The 17,702-nt window shown below is 40.9% G+C and overlaps 1 protein-coding gene across 2 annotated transcripts in view; it reads left to right on the top strand.

The window, feature by feature from the left end:
* The first annotated feature begins 1,119 nt into the window (after positions 1-1,119).
* EEPD1 (endonuclease/exonuclease/phosphatase family domain containing 1) overlaps positions 1,120-17,702 on the top strand; it is a 48,423-nt gene continuing 31,840 nt past the window's right edge. The window contains exons 1-2 of one of the 2 annotated variants that reach the window (XM_063304043.1): positions 1,120-1,235; positions 2,214-3,234. In XM_063304043.1, coding sequence (XP_063160113.1) covers positions 2,384-3,234 — 851 coding nt within the window. In that variant the 5' untranslated portion in view covers positions 1,120-1,235; positions 2,214-2,383. Of the gene's footprint in view, positions 1,236-1,562; positions 3,235-17,702 lie in introns of those variants that run through there. The other variant, XM_063304042.1, reaches the window with a different exon arrangement.

Below are 17,702 nucleotides of genomic sequence, written 5' to 3'. Positions count from 1 at the left end.
TCTTCTTCACTTTTCCTTTGAAAAAAAGTATTTTTGCCACTTAACAGCTCTCTTCCAACCTTATCCATCATCCTAGCCAAGTTAGAGGTGGGGGCACAGGCACATAGCTCTATCCTGCTTCTCCTTATATTATATTAATATTTAATAATTTACATTTTGTGTAATCCAAGGAAGGTTTCACTATGAACAGAACACTGGTATTAAAACCAGTGGCTTTAATACCAGTGTTAGGTTCATAGTGAAACCTTCCTTGGGTGGCTTTAATACTCTATGTACTGGGGGTGGGGGCAGAGAAAAAAAGAAACACACTGCTGCTTCTGGGACAAAGGGATGAAGGAATTGCAGCAATTCACCCAGAGGCCTTTGTGAATGAGAATGAGTGAGAGTGAGACCTCTGCTTCATGGCACTTGTCATCTTCTATCTTTATCTGTTATTGATTTTATTAATTGTTTTGTTCGATTGTTGTGAGCCTCCAGAGTCGTTGACAGTCCTCCGGCATACAAGTTTAATGAATTATTATTTTGTATTTCATGCGTATTTGATACCACTGCACGCTCCCAATTGCAAGACAAGCTATTACAGTCGCTAAAGAAGGGTCACTTGTTTTCAGAAGGCCCCCCAGTTTTTCCCAGGGTATTATAAGTGAAAGGTGAAAACACCTGAATGCCCCGCCCCCGCCCTTTTTCTGACGTATCGCCTCGCAAAAGCCTCCTCCGGAAGCAACTTTCCGGGATCAATCTGCAGTGTCAGCAGCCTATTACGGAGCAGTGGCGGGCCGTTTGTTTAGCCCGGGAGCTGCTTCTGGACTCTTTTTTATCAGTTGCACTTTTGGGAATTACCAGCATTGGCTGATTAAACACCAGAAAACTCTTCAAGCCCAAGAAGCTTCAATAACCTTCCAAATGCCAAAAGCTCTTGGACCCATCCAGCGCCAGAAACATCAGTCTGCAGCCTACTTGAAGAACACGTGATGTCCTCCTGTTTCTTTCTCTGTCTGACCTGTTGAGGTCTCTCTCTCCCGATAGCCGTCGTCCCTGCAAATCGAAGCTCTGCCAGGCAAAGCCAGCAGGGCGCGTCTCCCCGACTCCGTCCCCGAGCGCACGGAAACGCATGCATACCTAGCATACAGGGCCAGTTAATGTGCAACAGTCACGCCGTGTGTGTAGAGGCCAGAGGGATGAGGTATTCTGGAGGGACAATCAGTCAGATGCAGCCTGGACTCACAAGGCCAAAGGTGTGTGTTCTGTATGCGGGGACCGGGGAGGGGGGAGGTTAAGCTGGAAGGGGGGCAACCGAGGCCCCAAAGTTCGGCCTACGCCACTCTCCCCTTTGCAGCTGGGCTCTGGCGGACCGTCAGCCGGCCAGCCCAGCGGCAACAGTCCAGATAACCCCAGCGCGAGAACGCAGGCCCCGCCTCCGCTGTGCAGAGAGGCGGTCCGGCCATTGACGCCCGCGCCGCCGCTGAGCTCCACAACTCGCGCGCATAACAAGTCAGGCTCCCGGCGGGGGGAGCCGAGCCTGCCGTCGCTGCTGGTTGTTGGGGGCACTGCCCTTGCCCCCGGGGTGGGCGGCCTCCAGCTCTCAAGGGGCGGTCGCGGAGAAGCCTTTGGAGCAAGGCAGAAGCTCCCGCCGACCGGGGAGTGGGGGAAAGAGGGCTGCGAAAGCCCCAAGGAGGGCGGCGGGCGGGCTATCGGGTCGCTTCTCCCCGCCTTCCTGGCTTACAAAAGGCGGCGAGGTTAGGAAATCCACTAGCGGAGGTCGCAAGGGAAGAGTCCCACGTGGGGGGACGAGCTGCTAGAAAAGGAACCGCGTTGCCCTCCCGGACGATCCCCGGCGAGATGCTCGGGTAGGAAGAGCTTTTTGCGTGGGACCACAGCGCTGCACCGGCTCTGGAGGGACTCGGTCGACTGGAGGCTGCGGGCTCCTCCTTCGGATGTGGGACGCTTCGCCACCCCGGCCGAAACGAGGGGGACAAGAAAGGCTTTCTTCCCTTCAAGGGGAGAAGGAAAAAAAAAAAGGAGGGAGGCTTATTGACCCGCGAGTTTTGTGGCTGGCCTTTCACCGTGCGAGCGTGCGTGTGTTTAGCGTATTTTTAACTTTCCCCACCGCTTGGCCGCTGAAGTCCCTTCGGAAGCCAGCGATTACTCCAGCCGTTCGCAACTCTGATTTTAAGCTGAGTGTTTACTGTCTCTCCTTCCCGTGATGTTGCCAGGGTTTTCTGAAAGGCGCTTTGCCGTTTGCCCTCTTTCTTCGGAACTTGTCAGCAGAGCTGTCATTTCAACCTGAGTGCCAAGCCGGCTCAGCCTGGGAAGCCTCTTGTCCCATTTAAGCTGGAAAACGAGCCACTTTGACTTGGAATTATTGCAAAATATACAAGAAACAATGGGGGGTAACCTTGGCTGCCACCGCTCCATTCCTAGAGACCCCTCGGATCTCTGCCACAGCCGTAAATTTAGTGCAGCGTGTAATTTCAGCAACATCCTCGTGAACCAGGAGAGGCTGAACATTAACACAGCCACAGAGGAGGAGCTCATGACTCTTCCTGGGGTCACCAGGATGGTAGCCCAAAACATTGTGGAATATCGTGAGTATATCGGTGGCTTCAAGAAAGTCGAAGACTTGGCCTTGGTGAGTGGAGTTGGAGCTGCCAAGCTGGAGCAGGTGAAGTTTGAGATCTGCGTCAGCAGCAAAGGAAATTCTGCACAGCACTCGCCCAACTCTTTAAGGAAAGACCAGAATCTGGACCACCTTTCGGCTACTAAAATCAACATTAACACAGCCACCCCTGCTCAGCTCATGAGCATCCGTGGTATCACAGAAAAGATTGCCAACAGCATAGTAGAATACCGCAGAGAGCATGGCCCCTTCAAAAGTATTGAGGACTTGGTCAAGATGGACTGTATCAACTCTTCATTCTTGGACAAAATCCGGCATCAGATCTTTGCAGAGCGGTCAAGACCCCCTTCCACTAATACCAATGGTGGTCTCAATTTCAGTGTCAAGCCACACCCAAGCCCCACGTCCCTGAGCCTCCAGAGTGAGGATTTGGATTTTCCTCCTGGAGGGCCAACTCAAATGATCTCCACAAGGCCCACAGTGGAAATGTTTGGTGGGGTGCGGGATGGGAGACCCGTGCTGAGGGTGGCCACTTGGAATCTGCAAAGCTGCTCTGTTGAAAAAGCCAACAATCCTGGTGTGCGAGAGGTTGTGTGCATGACTCTGTTGGAGAACAGGTATGACATAAGGCCCACAAATGCTGATTATTTGTCTGTTTCTCTTCTATTGCTACTTCCTTAGTTCCTGCATGTCCATCCTAATAGTAAAGAAGTGCCCAGCATTTCATTGGTATTAGCATGTAATTCTTCATTGTGATGATCTGTGGTTGACTTACGGACTTACTGACTCATTATTTTCTTGGGGTGTCACTTTTAGGGTGTACGCTACAGTTTTTTTTTTTTTCTGATTATAAAATGGCAGGAAATCATACTGTCAATTTTCAACAGCTGTGATCCAATATGGCTCTGGGATTCAGGGGCCACATGAACCTGCAGGTGGCCTACTCTTAGATTAAGCAAGCAAAATATAAGTGAGGGGATGAACTCAATTACTCCCTTTTAACCTATAAATTCACATATAAATGTTTCAAGCTTAAAAGACCCATTATAAGGTCATGCCAACACAGCTGAACAGTTGCTTCAGGACATTTTGTCTGCCGTAACATATTATTCTAAACAGTAAATATGTTCGTTTTGGCATAATGTATGAAGCTAGAGTGTTAACTCAGTCAAGTTAAAATGCAGCCTAGCCTTTCAACCTGATGGTATAATCTAAACACTTGTAGAAGTATGCAAGATTTTATTCAGAGAATTGCTCACATGGGCCTATATCCCATTAACAAAATACGTAGTAAAAGAGGAATATTACTTTGGGCATATTACTGTAGTGGCTTTTGACAGTTTTAATTGCTCCTGGCATAGGTTCCACAGTTACTGCAGGAAGAAGGTAGTTTAATGTGACATTTAGCAGCTAAATTAAGTCAGACTATTGTACTTGACATCTCTATGTTTTCCTGCCTCCGTTTTGTATTTTTAATGCCTCTGTCCAAGTTTATCTTTCTTGATGTTTTAGTTTTTATTTATTTTTCTGCTGATTGCAATTTGAAACAGAGCATGGCAAACCTTAAAAGCTCACTTACTTTTTTTACTTTGCTATTAATAAATTACTTTGCTATTTATTGATTTTTAATTGGTAATCAGAAAGTGTCATAACCTGATGACTTCATAGATATATTAATGTAACTGATCTTGGCAACTATATGGAAATGGGTTTCTTTGTTTGTTTTTGGCTTCCCAATCTACTTATAGCCCTTGTATTTCCTCATAGCTCCAATCAAATATTTACCAATTCTGATTTGGTTTAGCTTTTTGAGAACAACCAAGGTTGACTCAGCATCACTTTGTCCTCATAGCATACAGTAACAAAAAGTGGGACTGCCAATTTAGAGAATACTGGAGTGTCCCTGGCAGGTCAATTCCCTGTATTATTTTTCTCTCAGTCATGTTTGGTGATTGCAAGGAGACATGGTTGGGACAAAAGCACCTGAGGAAGTGGGAAGAGGTTTAAATTCTACCCCACCTTAGCTCTTAAAATGGATTATGGCTTTTAGTTTGACCGGAGCACTATCCTGAAGTCAGCTTGAATCTTGAGTTTTTAGAGGACGTGGACATAACAGATGTATTATGGAGTGCAAAGCGTATAGGCTTCTTCATCTTGATAAATTTAAGGACAGACTTAATATGATAGCCACCATGCAGAGCCTCTACAAACAATTGACTCATTTAGGTATTTATGAACTTTGGATATAGATAAAAAACTCTGTGCACTAGCATTTTTGTTTGCATAGTAGCATTCCACAGCCAGGTGATTTTGCTGGTGTAAAACTGCACTCATATTTCACTCATAATGCCAGCATATTCAGGTGGCTGTGGTACAGGTAAGTATCTTCTGATGTGCATACATATTCATGTTTAAATCAGTCTTAAGGCTACATCTACACAAATAGAATTTAAATCCCCTAGTTCACATGTTTTAGGACAAAAATTAAGAGTTTGGAATGGTCAATATTGCTACCACTTTTTGTTAAATTAAAATACCATGCCCAGGAATAATGGGAAACAAGTCCAACAAGCATTGCTATGATTATTAACAACGCTAAAATAATGCCATATGCCTTACTCCTTGAAAAATGTTTCTCCAATGGATGTCAGATTCAGTGCTGCAAAAATGCTAGCTTGTAGAGACTGCTGTCCCAATTTCCAGCTGGAAAAAAATATGAACAAAGAGTTTTATGGAAGAGTATGGGTAGCAGTGTTCTTAGATGGACCAACAGTTTACCATGTTATTAAATATAAAGTATTCTTGCTGGGTTTTTATCTGCACTGCAACATGAACTTGATAAATAGTTATTGTTCACACGTCTGCAGTGCAGAGATTGAACTGCCTTTAGTGTACCATATTGCAGTATGTTTTGCTTTTTCACAAACTCAGGTGTGATGGAGCAATGAGAAGTGTCTCTGAGTTGGGTCCCGAGGAAATAACGAGCAATTCTTGCTTTTGAAGCTGAAGCCTTTGTTGAAGCCTTTCTTTTGCAACATCATCCAACATGTAAACAAAAAAATGTGCATTTGTGCAGGAAGCATACCTAGCTTTGGGAATTTTCATAGAAGCAAAAGAAATCATGGCTGTCCCACTGTTGCTATCTATCTTAAGAGCAAGTTCATTTATTTTTGCATTTATATACTTTGTATTCCTCTCTGTTCTGAAGACCCTGAACAACTAAAATCAAATTTTAAAAACCATAATATTAACAACAGTGGCAATAATATCAACTATGTTCAAAAACTTCATAAAAATAATGCTCGTGCATTACATTTAATCATCAAAATCTATTATAACGATAGGTTTAGTTGCTTTATGAAATTATAGGAGTGTTAGGGCTGTCCTGAGTCTCTGGGGCAGCATATTCCATACAGATGGGGAAGCTGTGGAAAAAGCCTTCTTCTAAGCCCACCCCCTTTAACTTGCTGAGCAGAGGGAACTAAGATATATCGAATCATAGGTTGATTTGACAGAGCGGATAGACTGTCTCTGGATCTAAGCTGTCTAAAGTTTTATAGGTAATAATGTGCACTCTGAATTATATCTGGAAACAAACTAGCAACCAATGAAGCACTTGCAATATCATTTCCACTGCTAAAGGAGTTCTCACCTGCCACCATACAAGCTGCCACTTTTTGCACCATTTAAAGTTTCTGAGTAGTCTTCACGGTCAGTTCCAAGTGGAGTGTATTGCAGTAGTGGTCCTATTTCAAAGTAATAAAGGCATGGGTGATTGTTGCTAGACCTGCCACTCCACAGGTGGCTCACCCACCTATGGTGGGTAAAGATCCTCTTGGCCATGGACTCCACTTGCTTTTTTTAGCAGGAGCTGTAGGTCCAGGAGGACCCTCAAATTGCAGGCCTGTTCCTTCTAGGTGGAATGCAACCTGTTCCAGAGTAGGGGTAGGGGCAACCAGACAACCTTTAGGATTTTGGACAAACAACTATTCAGTCTTGACAGGGTTCAGTATTTATGTTTATTCCCATCCAGATCCTTACAGGCTTCAGGCACTTGACAGAGGATCCACAGGATCTCCTGTGTAGCCCAGAGAAGAGATGTTGCTGGGAAAACCCTCAAGCACCTTCTGGATACAATTAGGTACATAGAGTAGCCTCTCTTAATCAGTGTCTCACCCTTGCAAATGTCAAAAGTGGTGGAATTAGCAAGATCAGGCAGTGATCTGACGCTGGCAAAGGACTAGTATTAATGTTGTCCATCCAGAATATGACATTCAGATCCTAGCAGGAAAATAATGAGCTAGAAGGTAAAATCAGCAGCAAATTGCTGCTCTTCCTTTTTCAGGATGGCCAGCCCATTACAGTATCTTTCCACAACACAGCACTTACTCTCCAATTAACCACTACCAACACTTCTATGATAATCCAGTCTCCAGCTGCTCCCAGCCCTCCAAGCATTCCTTTCATCTCCCCCACCCCCAGTTGTAAATGACTGCTATATATATTATTGAGACAAGAGAGAGACTTTAGCTGCAGACAGTTTCCAAGTTTCATATAATCTACACTTGCAACAGTTCAAGTTATTTTATGATTCCAAATATGAGGAAATATGAGGGAGGGAGTTGTTCTATTTTTATTTATATAATTTATATCCTGTCTTTCCTCCAGTGAGCTCCAGTGAGGATAAACATGGGGTTTCCCATTCATACTTATTCTCACAATAGCTCTGTAAGGCAAACAGAGTGAGAGATAATAGTGACTAATGAGAATCAGGGTTGATTGGAGGCTTAATCCTTAGTTTCTGAGAATCAAGACATTATATAAGCTTTAATCCTAACCTCCTTTCCTTCCAGTACCAGAATGCAACCAAAACTTGCATTGTTTTCTCCATGACACCCAAATTCCTCCATAACAACAAAAACATCACTATCTAGAAGACTACATATTAGGAGGAAGGCAGATCTGAAAATTATTCTCCTTGTCATGTTTCTGTATACAAGAAACTGTCTTTGGAGGAAATATGCTTGAAATTTGAATTGGCAAGGTCCATGCAAGGCAGGATGCAAGAAAACCGACTTCTGTCATTTTGCTCCAAATGAAAGCTGCTTCATTTAAATAAGGACAAAGACATGCATAAACCTAGAAGAAATTACAATCCATGCCTTATCATTGTTGGGGAAGAATATTCTTCATTCCAGTCATAATTCTGGGGTGAAAAATACTGTTCATTGTGCCTTTTAAAGTAATTAGGGTTGATTACTGGGTGTTCTCCTTTTCATAGTATGAAAAGTATCATACTATGAGACTTCCATAGTATCCTGATGTACATCAGATTCACTTTTTTCCAGCCTGGGAGCAAGTGATAAAAGGAGTTTCACCTGTTTTAACATTGTCAAACAGCAGTAAAAGACTTAGAACCATGGCAATAAAAAATCCCAATCCTCCTGCTGAGATAAACTTAAGATGGTAATTGTGTGTAGAAACTTGGTTCAGATCCTTGAGTGCACTCCAGAAGGGCTTCCCTTCTTGACTGACCATATCAGTGAAGTTCAAAGATGAACTTCTAAATGACTCCAAATAGCCAATCACACCTGTGATTTTTTTCAAGCACCTGTCAAACACACAGGATTTTATTTCCTTTGTCCCAGTTTTAAAGCATTCCTGCAAATTCTTTTGAAAATAGCTGTTGCATTTAATCCATGATATATTTAGATTTCTGTCTGTCTGTTTCTTCTGTAACAGCTGAAACTTATTGCTAGTGCAAATTTGCTCATTCTTGAGTACAGAAAGCTAGCTTTCAAAGCAATTGCTCCATTTTCAGTATGCTCCCTTTGGATGAATTGGTTTGAAGCTTTCATCTTGACTTGAGAAAATCGAGATTGTCTAGGTTGCCTTTTGTGCCCAGCTGTTCCTATAGTACCCAACCCAAAGACATACCCTAAAATTGCTTTACAATGTAAGTTTTTTTCATCCATTAGACTCCCTGCTCTTTGCCACATCAGTTGTACTGATTCTTTTCCAAAGCTTCCTCTAGCCCAGTGAATAAAAACTGTCTGCCAGTTTCTTATAGTTTTGATTCATTTTAATTTACTTAAAAAAAAATGAATAGCTAGCTTTGTTCATTCTTTTTAAAGCCACAATAAAGCATTTAACCTCTGGGGTTTCTTCTTCTGTTCTCAACTTCTACAGTAATAAGCTTTGGCCTTATTGGCTGTTTTTCCATTCTGAAGACTACTGTGGAATTTACTTTTGCCTCATAAGCATTATCTCTGTTCTTCCCCTCCATTCTATCCTTTACTCAGAGATTATTACTACTGTCTTCTGCATTTTTTTTCTTTTTGAAATGTCTTTCTTTGTGCAATACACTAAACCCCAAGCGAGCCCACTATACTTTAGCCTATCAAACTATATAAACTGTTTATGCTATCCATGACAATAAAGCAGATTTGAACGTAGATTTTAAAAAAAATGTATTGTAAACATGCCATACAAATTATGGCTGGAAAATTTGCATTTCGGGTTTCATTAAGCGAATTGTACTTAAGGCACTGAAATCCCTTCTCTCGTTTGAAACATTTTTGTTAAAGATTTTTTTATCCCTCCTTTATTATTTTTATAAATAACTCAAGGTGGCAAACATACCTAGTACTCCTTCCTGCTCCTATTTTCCCCACAACAACCCTGTGAGGTGGGTTGGGCTGAGAGAGTGGCTTTCATGCCTAAGGTAGGACTAGATTCACAGACTCCTGGATTCTAGCCTGTGTACATTTTATGTACATTTTTGCGTTATGAAGAGCATCATGCTCCCTCTTGTTCATAAATTGCATTTTATAGGCTTAAAATAGGAATGCCTAGTGATTAAGATCCCAGTGTGATTCCATATAGTGACAGACATCCTGGCATAGGAATTGTCAAGTTACTTTAGATGAAGATTCCAGCATACTGCATACAGTACATAAAATCTATGAAAGGCCATATATAACCTGGAACTTACTGGGCAAATGTTTTATTTAAAAAGTAAAAATGTTATAATTGGCATAAATTATAGACTTTTGCAAACTTTTTATATTATATAATTTTGGAAATAGCTGCAGATTTCAACTTGTTTTACAGTTTTATTCTGCTGCTTTAACCCACCATATCAGGACTGCAAAAATCAAAATGATCACTAAATGGCAACAGAGAGTTAGAGCTTTGTTCTTACATCACCTGAGTGTCTGGATTTTTGCACCCTAACTATAGTAGCATGAATATTTTGTGCATGGGTAGAAAAATATTCCAAGCCTACTCCTATTCCTAAAAGCCCAAGGTTACTTGGCTTTGTGCCTAAGGTGGGGACTCTGGGCTTCCAGTTTCTAGCCTGATGCCTTTGATAACTACACCAAACTGGCTCAGGAGCTAAGGTTGTCAGTTAGTAAATGTTGAATTCTGAACCAGTTCAGCCAGATTAATTTCTATTTCTCTCCAGTTTGTGCATGCTAAATAACTGGCTATTTTACAGTACTTTGTAGATTTTATAAAACCTGAATTTCACATAGACTTCTGTGGTACTTTGCTCCAGTATCTCATAGTAGAAGAACTGTTTACATTGAGGTTCTAACAGTTCTTCTCTTTTTAGGTATGTTGTTGTTGTTTGATATTTTGAAAAACATTTTCAAAAATTGCCATTAGGCCTTGAATCTGTGTACCTTTACAGTGATCCTGAGATGTACAAATGTGAGCAAGAGGAAGTTAGATGGCCCAGTTCTGTTCTGGAAGACAGTCTTCTAAACGGACATCTTAAATTTTTCAGGGAATGCTGCCAATCGTCCTTGTTTAAAATTATTCTCTTTTTATTTTTGGATTCTTTAAAGTGGTTTAATTGCTTGATTATGTGCCATCCAGTTGGTGTTGACTCTTAGCAACCACATAGATAGATTTCCTCCATGATGAAGGTCCCTAGCCTGGTCTTTCAGGTCTTCCAATGGTGCACCCATAGCCACTGTAATTTTACCGATCCACTTTGCTGTTGGTCGTCTTCTTCTTCCCTTTCCTTCCACCTTTCCCAGCCTTGTCCAGAGAGCTAGGTCTTCGCATAATGAAGAGGTTTAACACTGAAAAGACTAAAAAGCAAAGTCCCACTATGTCTTGCATTATCCTTCAGGGAAATGTTTCCAGCAAAGCCATCTTCTGCATCTGAAGATAGGAGGCAAGTTAATAGTTTGCTCTTACATTCCAAACTTCCCTTTGCAAACATAATGTCTAGAAATATGGATTTTTTTCCCATGGTAAATGTCAGAAGGCTAATAATTTGAGCCCATAGAGAACAGCATAGAGAATTCCTTTTCTCCCACTTCTTCAGTGGCGCTGGAGTGGAATGGCTTTCAAATCATAGGACTGTTGTAACTTTGCTGCTATGCCACAATTATAAATGTTTTAAAGCTTCAGCAAACATTAATCCTTTGGCTGATTTATTTTTACATGCTTAAAACCATCTTGGTTTGGCAGAGCAATAAGGTGTGTCTGTTTTGTTCCTTATCTTTTCCTTTATCTCTGTGTATATTTTCCTGTACCTATTCTAATAATACACTGGAGTACATCCAAGACAAACCCCGCTGTAATAAAAGAGCAGGAAAAAACACAGACTTAATAACTTGAGAATACACAAAGATGGTGAGCACAAAAAGTATGCCAGAAACTATTCTTATTTTCAGAATCACTTAACATTAAAATTAGTATGTAGAGCTCCTTCCAGTTCTAAAAGATGCACTCCAATGCATTCTGCTAACAATAAGTTTGAAAGAGAGGAAAATTGCATTTTAATCTTAGGTTTGTAAAGGTTTTGTATGACTTTACAAGATGCCTGTTAGTCAAAATATTTGAAAACTGGGCAAGGACCGCTAGGGAATATTTTCTGGTCACAAGCTAGAGCAATCAGTACCTTTTATCTAGGATAAACAGGTTTTTTTGTTAGGTTTGAAATTTTGGGGTGATCACAAGGACTAGAGACTCAATTATTTAGCAGGTAGTTGGACATTATTAGGGTGCATTCCATGCAAGTATTATTCATCCATGCTCGGGTAGTGATCAAGATATTGATACACTTACAGGCATACAACAGACATTATGCAGCTATGTGCATACTTGCCTGAATGACTTTAATAGGAATTACGTTATTGCATTGTGTTGCACATGTTACAGAAGTCATGTGCTTGTGAATTAGAAAGAAAGGTTGCCCTTTTGTTTTTTTACAATACCGACCCCCTTCTTTCTCTTCCTAAAACAATTTGAACATCGTGGTTGATGGGAGAGCTCATAAACAAACAATGCCTTTTGTTGTTGTCAAGGCAGTCTTGCCTTTTATAAGATACCAGATTGGCTTTAAAAAAGCATCCACCAAAAATAGCAGCAGAAAATAGTGCAAATGAGAATGAAAGTGAGTGTGTGTGTGTGTGTGTGAGAGAGAGAGAGAGAATCCATGGTGCATTGTATGCTTATAACTGAACTATTCTAATACCACTGTCAGAAGATTGTGAAATATCTCAGTCTTTACTTTCCTGAATTTGGCAGGATTCAGATCAAAGGTGGAAAAATCCAGTTGCTACAGGAAACAGGATTCTCTTCCTCTTCCTTCTGCGTGCCGTCTGTTCTTAGTCCCAATTTCCTTCCTTAATTTGAGCCACGGCTTCCCATGGCACATCTCCAGAACCTTTTTCAATGCTAGTGCTTAGTCTTGGGAGATATATAATAGTGGCCAGGATAAATGAAGATACTGATACAGGGGAAATGTCTAATTATGAAATATGGCACCATTCAGGATCCCTGATCATACAGAGAGTCCTGCTTACATTCAGGCAAGCATGACTGAGCCTTCCTTTGGACATTGTTTCTCAACATATTTCTGAAAATGTTCTCAACTGAAGATTTTAGTTCAGTGACTGAATGTGAAAGACCCTATGGCTGTTAGATAATCGTAAATAAGATACTCATGCTTAATGCCTGAATCAGTCTAGAAGTCATATTAAAGATATGTCCTTTAACTGCAATGTATCAGTAATTATTGCTAGAACTGAGATGGGTGCAAGAGTCCAGTGAGAAGTCAGTACCAATGTAAAATGTAGTATCAGCAAATGCAATTATTGAAAATTGTTTTTGTTCTGGCTGCTCAAACATGTCTGCATATAAACCATAGTAAGTGATAGATTGGGACTACAGGTAGTTCTCACTTACCGACTGGTCGCTTAAAGGCCATTCAAAGTTATGATGGTATCCCAAAAGTAGATTTCCAACCAGGGCCCAAAATTATGACCCTCACAAGGCCTCCGTGATCATGTGACCCAGATTTGGCCATCCCAGAAGCAGTGGCCATTTTGGGTCACATGACTGCCCTTTAGTGCCAGGAACTCATCTGGGGTTACAACACTGGATTTCTGAGGCCCATGTGATCACATGCAGGCCATGTGATCATGTGTCATCTGGGGCCTTCACAGTAGGCCCGGTCATGTGATCACAGGACTTCCTGGGCCTTTGCAGCAGGCCCAGTCATGTGATTGCAGGACTTCCTATGATTTAGCAGCCAGCATGCCTTTGATTTCTTCATTGTGGTGGAGGAGGACCAGCAGAGGGAAGCTGCGTGTGCCTTAATGTACAAGAAAAGTCTAAGTACTTTTTCCATACAGTACTGTATTGACTTATTATTGTACTGACTTTGGTGGAAAACATATGACTATCACACTCCCCCCACCAGTGGTGCAAAGTAACTCCTGATTCACTTAATGACTATGCCATCTATTTAACGACCAAAGGAAACCACAAGCCCTGATCTTGATTTGCTTAACGGCCATTATAAAAAAAGGTCATAAAAACCAGTCTGGACTCACTTAACAACCGTTACGACTTACAACTGAAAATCTGGGCTCAGTTATGGTTGTTCAGTGGAGACTACGTGTATGGTCTTGCATTTTCAGAGATAGCTTCATGAAGAATAGGGATAACCTAATACCAACAACATTTAACAGAATCTCTGCATTAGCCCATGAATTTCATCTTGGGGCTAATTTTAATCTTCATGGCTTAAAGCATCTAACCTATTTTGGAGACTACAAGTAGTCCTCACTTGACAACCACAATTGAGTCATAACGTTTTCCACCAAAATCAATACAATAATAAGTCAATACAGTACTATATGGAAAAAGTACTTACCGTTCTTGTATAGTAAGGCACACACAAGCTTACAGGTTTAAATCAGCATACCCTTTTCCAACTATCTTAAATACATTAAGAAGATTTTCCTACTGCCATTTCAATGCAGAGTGTGGTTCCAGGTCCTGCAGTTTTCAGAATTACCAGAATCTTCTGATTTTGTATATTTTTACCTATCTTGGCCATCGTGTGAAGTCCATGCTTTCCCAGACTCACCTTGCTGTTCTCTAAGGGCAAGTTAAATGTGATTTAAGTTATCCAGCAGAAACTCCATTGTTTCAGGGCTAGAACTCTTAATGCATGTACAGTATTGCTCTTTTGGGCTATAGCTATAAAGTCAGTGGGACTCAGATGTAAGGTTTTAGCTAGAATTAACTGTTCTTTTAAGATCCAGTGACACTTATCGTATGCATGTATGTGTGTATGTATGTATATATATCTGTGTGTGTGTGTTTGTGAGATAAAATAACAACAACAATAATAGATGTGTCTGTACAGTTATTTTATAAACTGAGCTGCCTTTGGGACTCTCTGGGGCTCTGTTACTAAACAATACTATACAATGCAATCTTAAATCAGTTTACTCAGAGGTGCTCCCTGGTGTTTAACCCAAGTATTCATTGTGTTATAGCCTTATAGAAGAATCCTTTGCCAGTTTACTCAAAAATATATCCAAATGAGGTGAAAGAGTCTTATTTCCATGTACGTCCATAGGATTGCAGTTGTATACAGTACTGCAATCCCATCTATTCTAAGGCTGAACCTATTTCATTCTATGAGATTGCCGAGTTCAAGTAGGCAGATTTCCTTCCCCATTTCTGAAAACTGGGGAAGTATGGGCTTTGAATATCAGTTTGGTCTAGCAGTTAAGGCAGCAGGCTAGAAACCAGGAGACTGTGAGTTCTAGTCCCACCTTAGGCATGAAAGCCTAAGGCTGACCTTGGGCCAGTCAGTCTCTTAGCCCAACTCACCTCACAGGGTTGTTGTTGTGGGGAAAATAGGAGGAGGAGGGAGTAGTAGGTATGTTTGCCGCCTTGAGTTATTTATAAAAATAAAGGCAGGATAAAAAATCTAAAATAAAAATAAAAATGGAGAATGGATGACCTATGAGTAGCCTTTGGATTAAAAAATAATCTGTCAATTTTGCCACAGAAGTTACTTAATGCTCTAGGTGTTTCTGTCAGTTACACTATTTATATAAATGAATTGAAAGTTTATAACATTAAAGGAGAAAACTATACACCTATTAAATCTGAAACTGACCACTCTGAACTATTGCCATTGTAAGACTTTCAGATTCTGTATGTGGTTTAATTCTCTTTCCTCACATGCCTGTGGTTTCAGAATAGAGCATACATATGCTGTTTTGCTCTCTCCACACCTCTGCTTGGTCTTTTCCAGGCATTTCCCACAGTAATTCCTGGTCAATGACCTTGGCAGGGTCAGGCTGACGTACAAGCTTAGTGTGCTCGCTTAGTTGTTTGTCATCACGCATACAGAAATTGCTGATTTAGAACAAAAATTTAAAAAGCCATCAATCAAGATTTGCCCTCCTCCTATTGTTATGGCTATTGAATGCTAGGTTTTTTTAAACAGATAAATCAGACCATTCTTATATGCAGAAGGCTTGATCATCTGGTGCCTCCCAGATACGTTGGGATGACAGCTCTCAGATTTGTTTTATTATAAACTGCCCAGAGTTGCTCTTTGAGTGAGATGGGCGGTGACTAAATTTGAAATAGAAATAAATAAATTTCCTAGGTTGTATGTATCTTAGTTGTATGGCTAGGAATTCTAGCAGTTGTAGTCCTGAAGGGTCTGGAGGGAATCAGGATGGGGAAGGCTGCTCAAGATAAAAGATTACCCACTTTGAACCCTGAAAAAAGGTCAGTTAGCTTTGCTTACCTTATATATTTATAAAAGTTTGATCTCTCTCTCTCTCTCTCTCTCTCTGCAACAAAAACACAAGCAGCTGTACATTAGCAGCAGGAGTTATAGCTGACAGAGAGGGACTGTAACCACCTAAATTATAAACTGGGAAGGTGAAACAACTGTATAGCAGTCTGCCAATTGCACTGTCATAAAACTGTTGTAGAGTGTGAAAAAGTACACTGGGAACATACAGAAGAAAGATGCACTAGGAGATGACCAAGCATTTTCATAAGTAGCATGTTGGTAGCTATGGGATCTTCCAGACAGCTTTACCAGACAGCTGAAAAGCTGAAGGTAAAAACCCGCCCCACCTGATCATGCAGAGAGGGCATGTTACGGACCCTCTCTGTAAGAGAATTTCAGCTGGCGGGTCCAGGAAGCGGGCCTTCTCTGCAGTGGCCCCCGCCCTTTGGAACACCTTGCCCCCGCAGGTGAGGCAGGCTCCTTTACTCCCGACCTTCCGGAAGGCCCTGAAGACTTGGTTCTGCCATCTCGCTTGGGGCGGGAAGGCAGGTAACCATTCTTGGGGCTGGCTAGCACCCTAGAGTCCCTCCCACCAGATTGGAATTTTATAGCCACTTGGATTCTATATTTATTTATATTGTATTTTATATTTGTAATGTGTTTTTATTTTTATGAGATTTTAACGCGTATTGTTATAGCATTAATTTTATTGTAAGCCACCCTTTTATTGTAAGAGTCCCTCTTTTGGGGGAGATGGGCAGTACCAAAATTTGAATAATAAATAAATTAAATAAATAAAAAATTGAAAAAAGTGGTATTTAACATACTTGGCTTCATTCAGATGAACACAAGGCATCTAACCTGTTTTGCTAGATGGATCCACGTATCTTTGCCATGATCAAATTACATCAGCATGCTTTGTCAGCAACAAGGTAGGAAACCTATGTCAGCTCCCTCCCTTTTCAAGGGCTTTCCTTCTTTTTCTCTGGGTTCCAGGGAACTTCTCTGCTATCATCACATGGTATATTCTCAGAACTGGCAATTGTTGTTTTAATATCCCAAAGTATAACCAGTCTCATTTTGGCATTGTGTTAACAAAAATGCAAAAATGTAGTTCATTGTATCAGTCAAGAATCACTGTCATTGTTGGCTAAGTATTAGAAGAATGGCTCAACAAAAGGTATTATGCCCAATTATCTGAAGCCGCTCTTCCTTGGTTTGATTAACCATAGTTTGCTGCTATTTCCAGAGAAGACAGATGATGGTTACCATTAATTTTAATTTGCCTTATACCATGGTTTGTAATCATGGTTTGTAATCAATGTTTTTAAGTCATGGATACATCCAGTACTACTCTAGCTTAGTAGCCAGGGAAATCTTGGGGGGTGGGGGCATGTGGTTGATGGCATCATAGAATCACACAAATGAAGCAAATTATATTTTGCAAATCATGATGCCTATGATGTCATCATGGCTTTTAGCAATGACTCTATGACAGTAGCTAAAGTTATGCTTTGCGTACATATGATTCAAGTATTTCCCAAGCAAGTTTGGGAAAGATCTGTATTTGAAAACTGTGAGACCCAAGTTTGAGCAGATTTGTAATAACTTAGGTGGACTAATGGTTGTGGTGTAAGGCAGTTTCATTTGCTCACAAGATGAGAAAATAGCAAATAATTGACTGTAATTTGACTAGCTTCTGAATTCATAATGCAAATGCTTATCCCAGTGCACATTTCAAATGTACAAATTGGCCCATTTCTAGCATTTACAAATCAATTCTATTTTTAAAAGCTATCTGCTACACAAACGTATTCCTGGCTTTCAGGCAGTACAGAATATCTTGGTTTGGGCTGCAAAGCAAAGAACTCATGTAGCATTTGAAGACTTAGAGTAGCAACAACTGAAATAGTTGAACTATTATGGTTGAACCTTTGGATGCATCCATTCAATTATAACTTTGTTTGCTTGTTTGTTTGTTTGTTTATAACACAGTACCAGAAGTAT

Source organism: Candoia aspera, chromosome 4 (genome assembly GCF_035149785.1).
Source record: "Candoia aspera isolate rCanAsp1 chromosome 4, rCanAsp1.hap2, whole genome shotgun sequence".
Classification (NCBI taxonomy): domain Eukaryota; kingdom Metazoa; phylum Chordata; class Lepidosauria; order Squamata; family Boidae; genus Candoia; species Candoia aspera.
The sequence above is the reverse complement of the archived record's forward strand: the minus strand, read 5'-3'. Positions and strand labels throughout refer to the sequence as shown.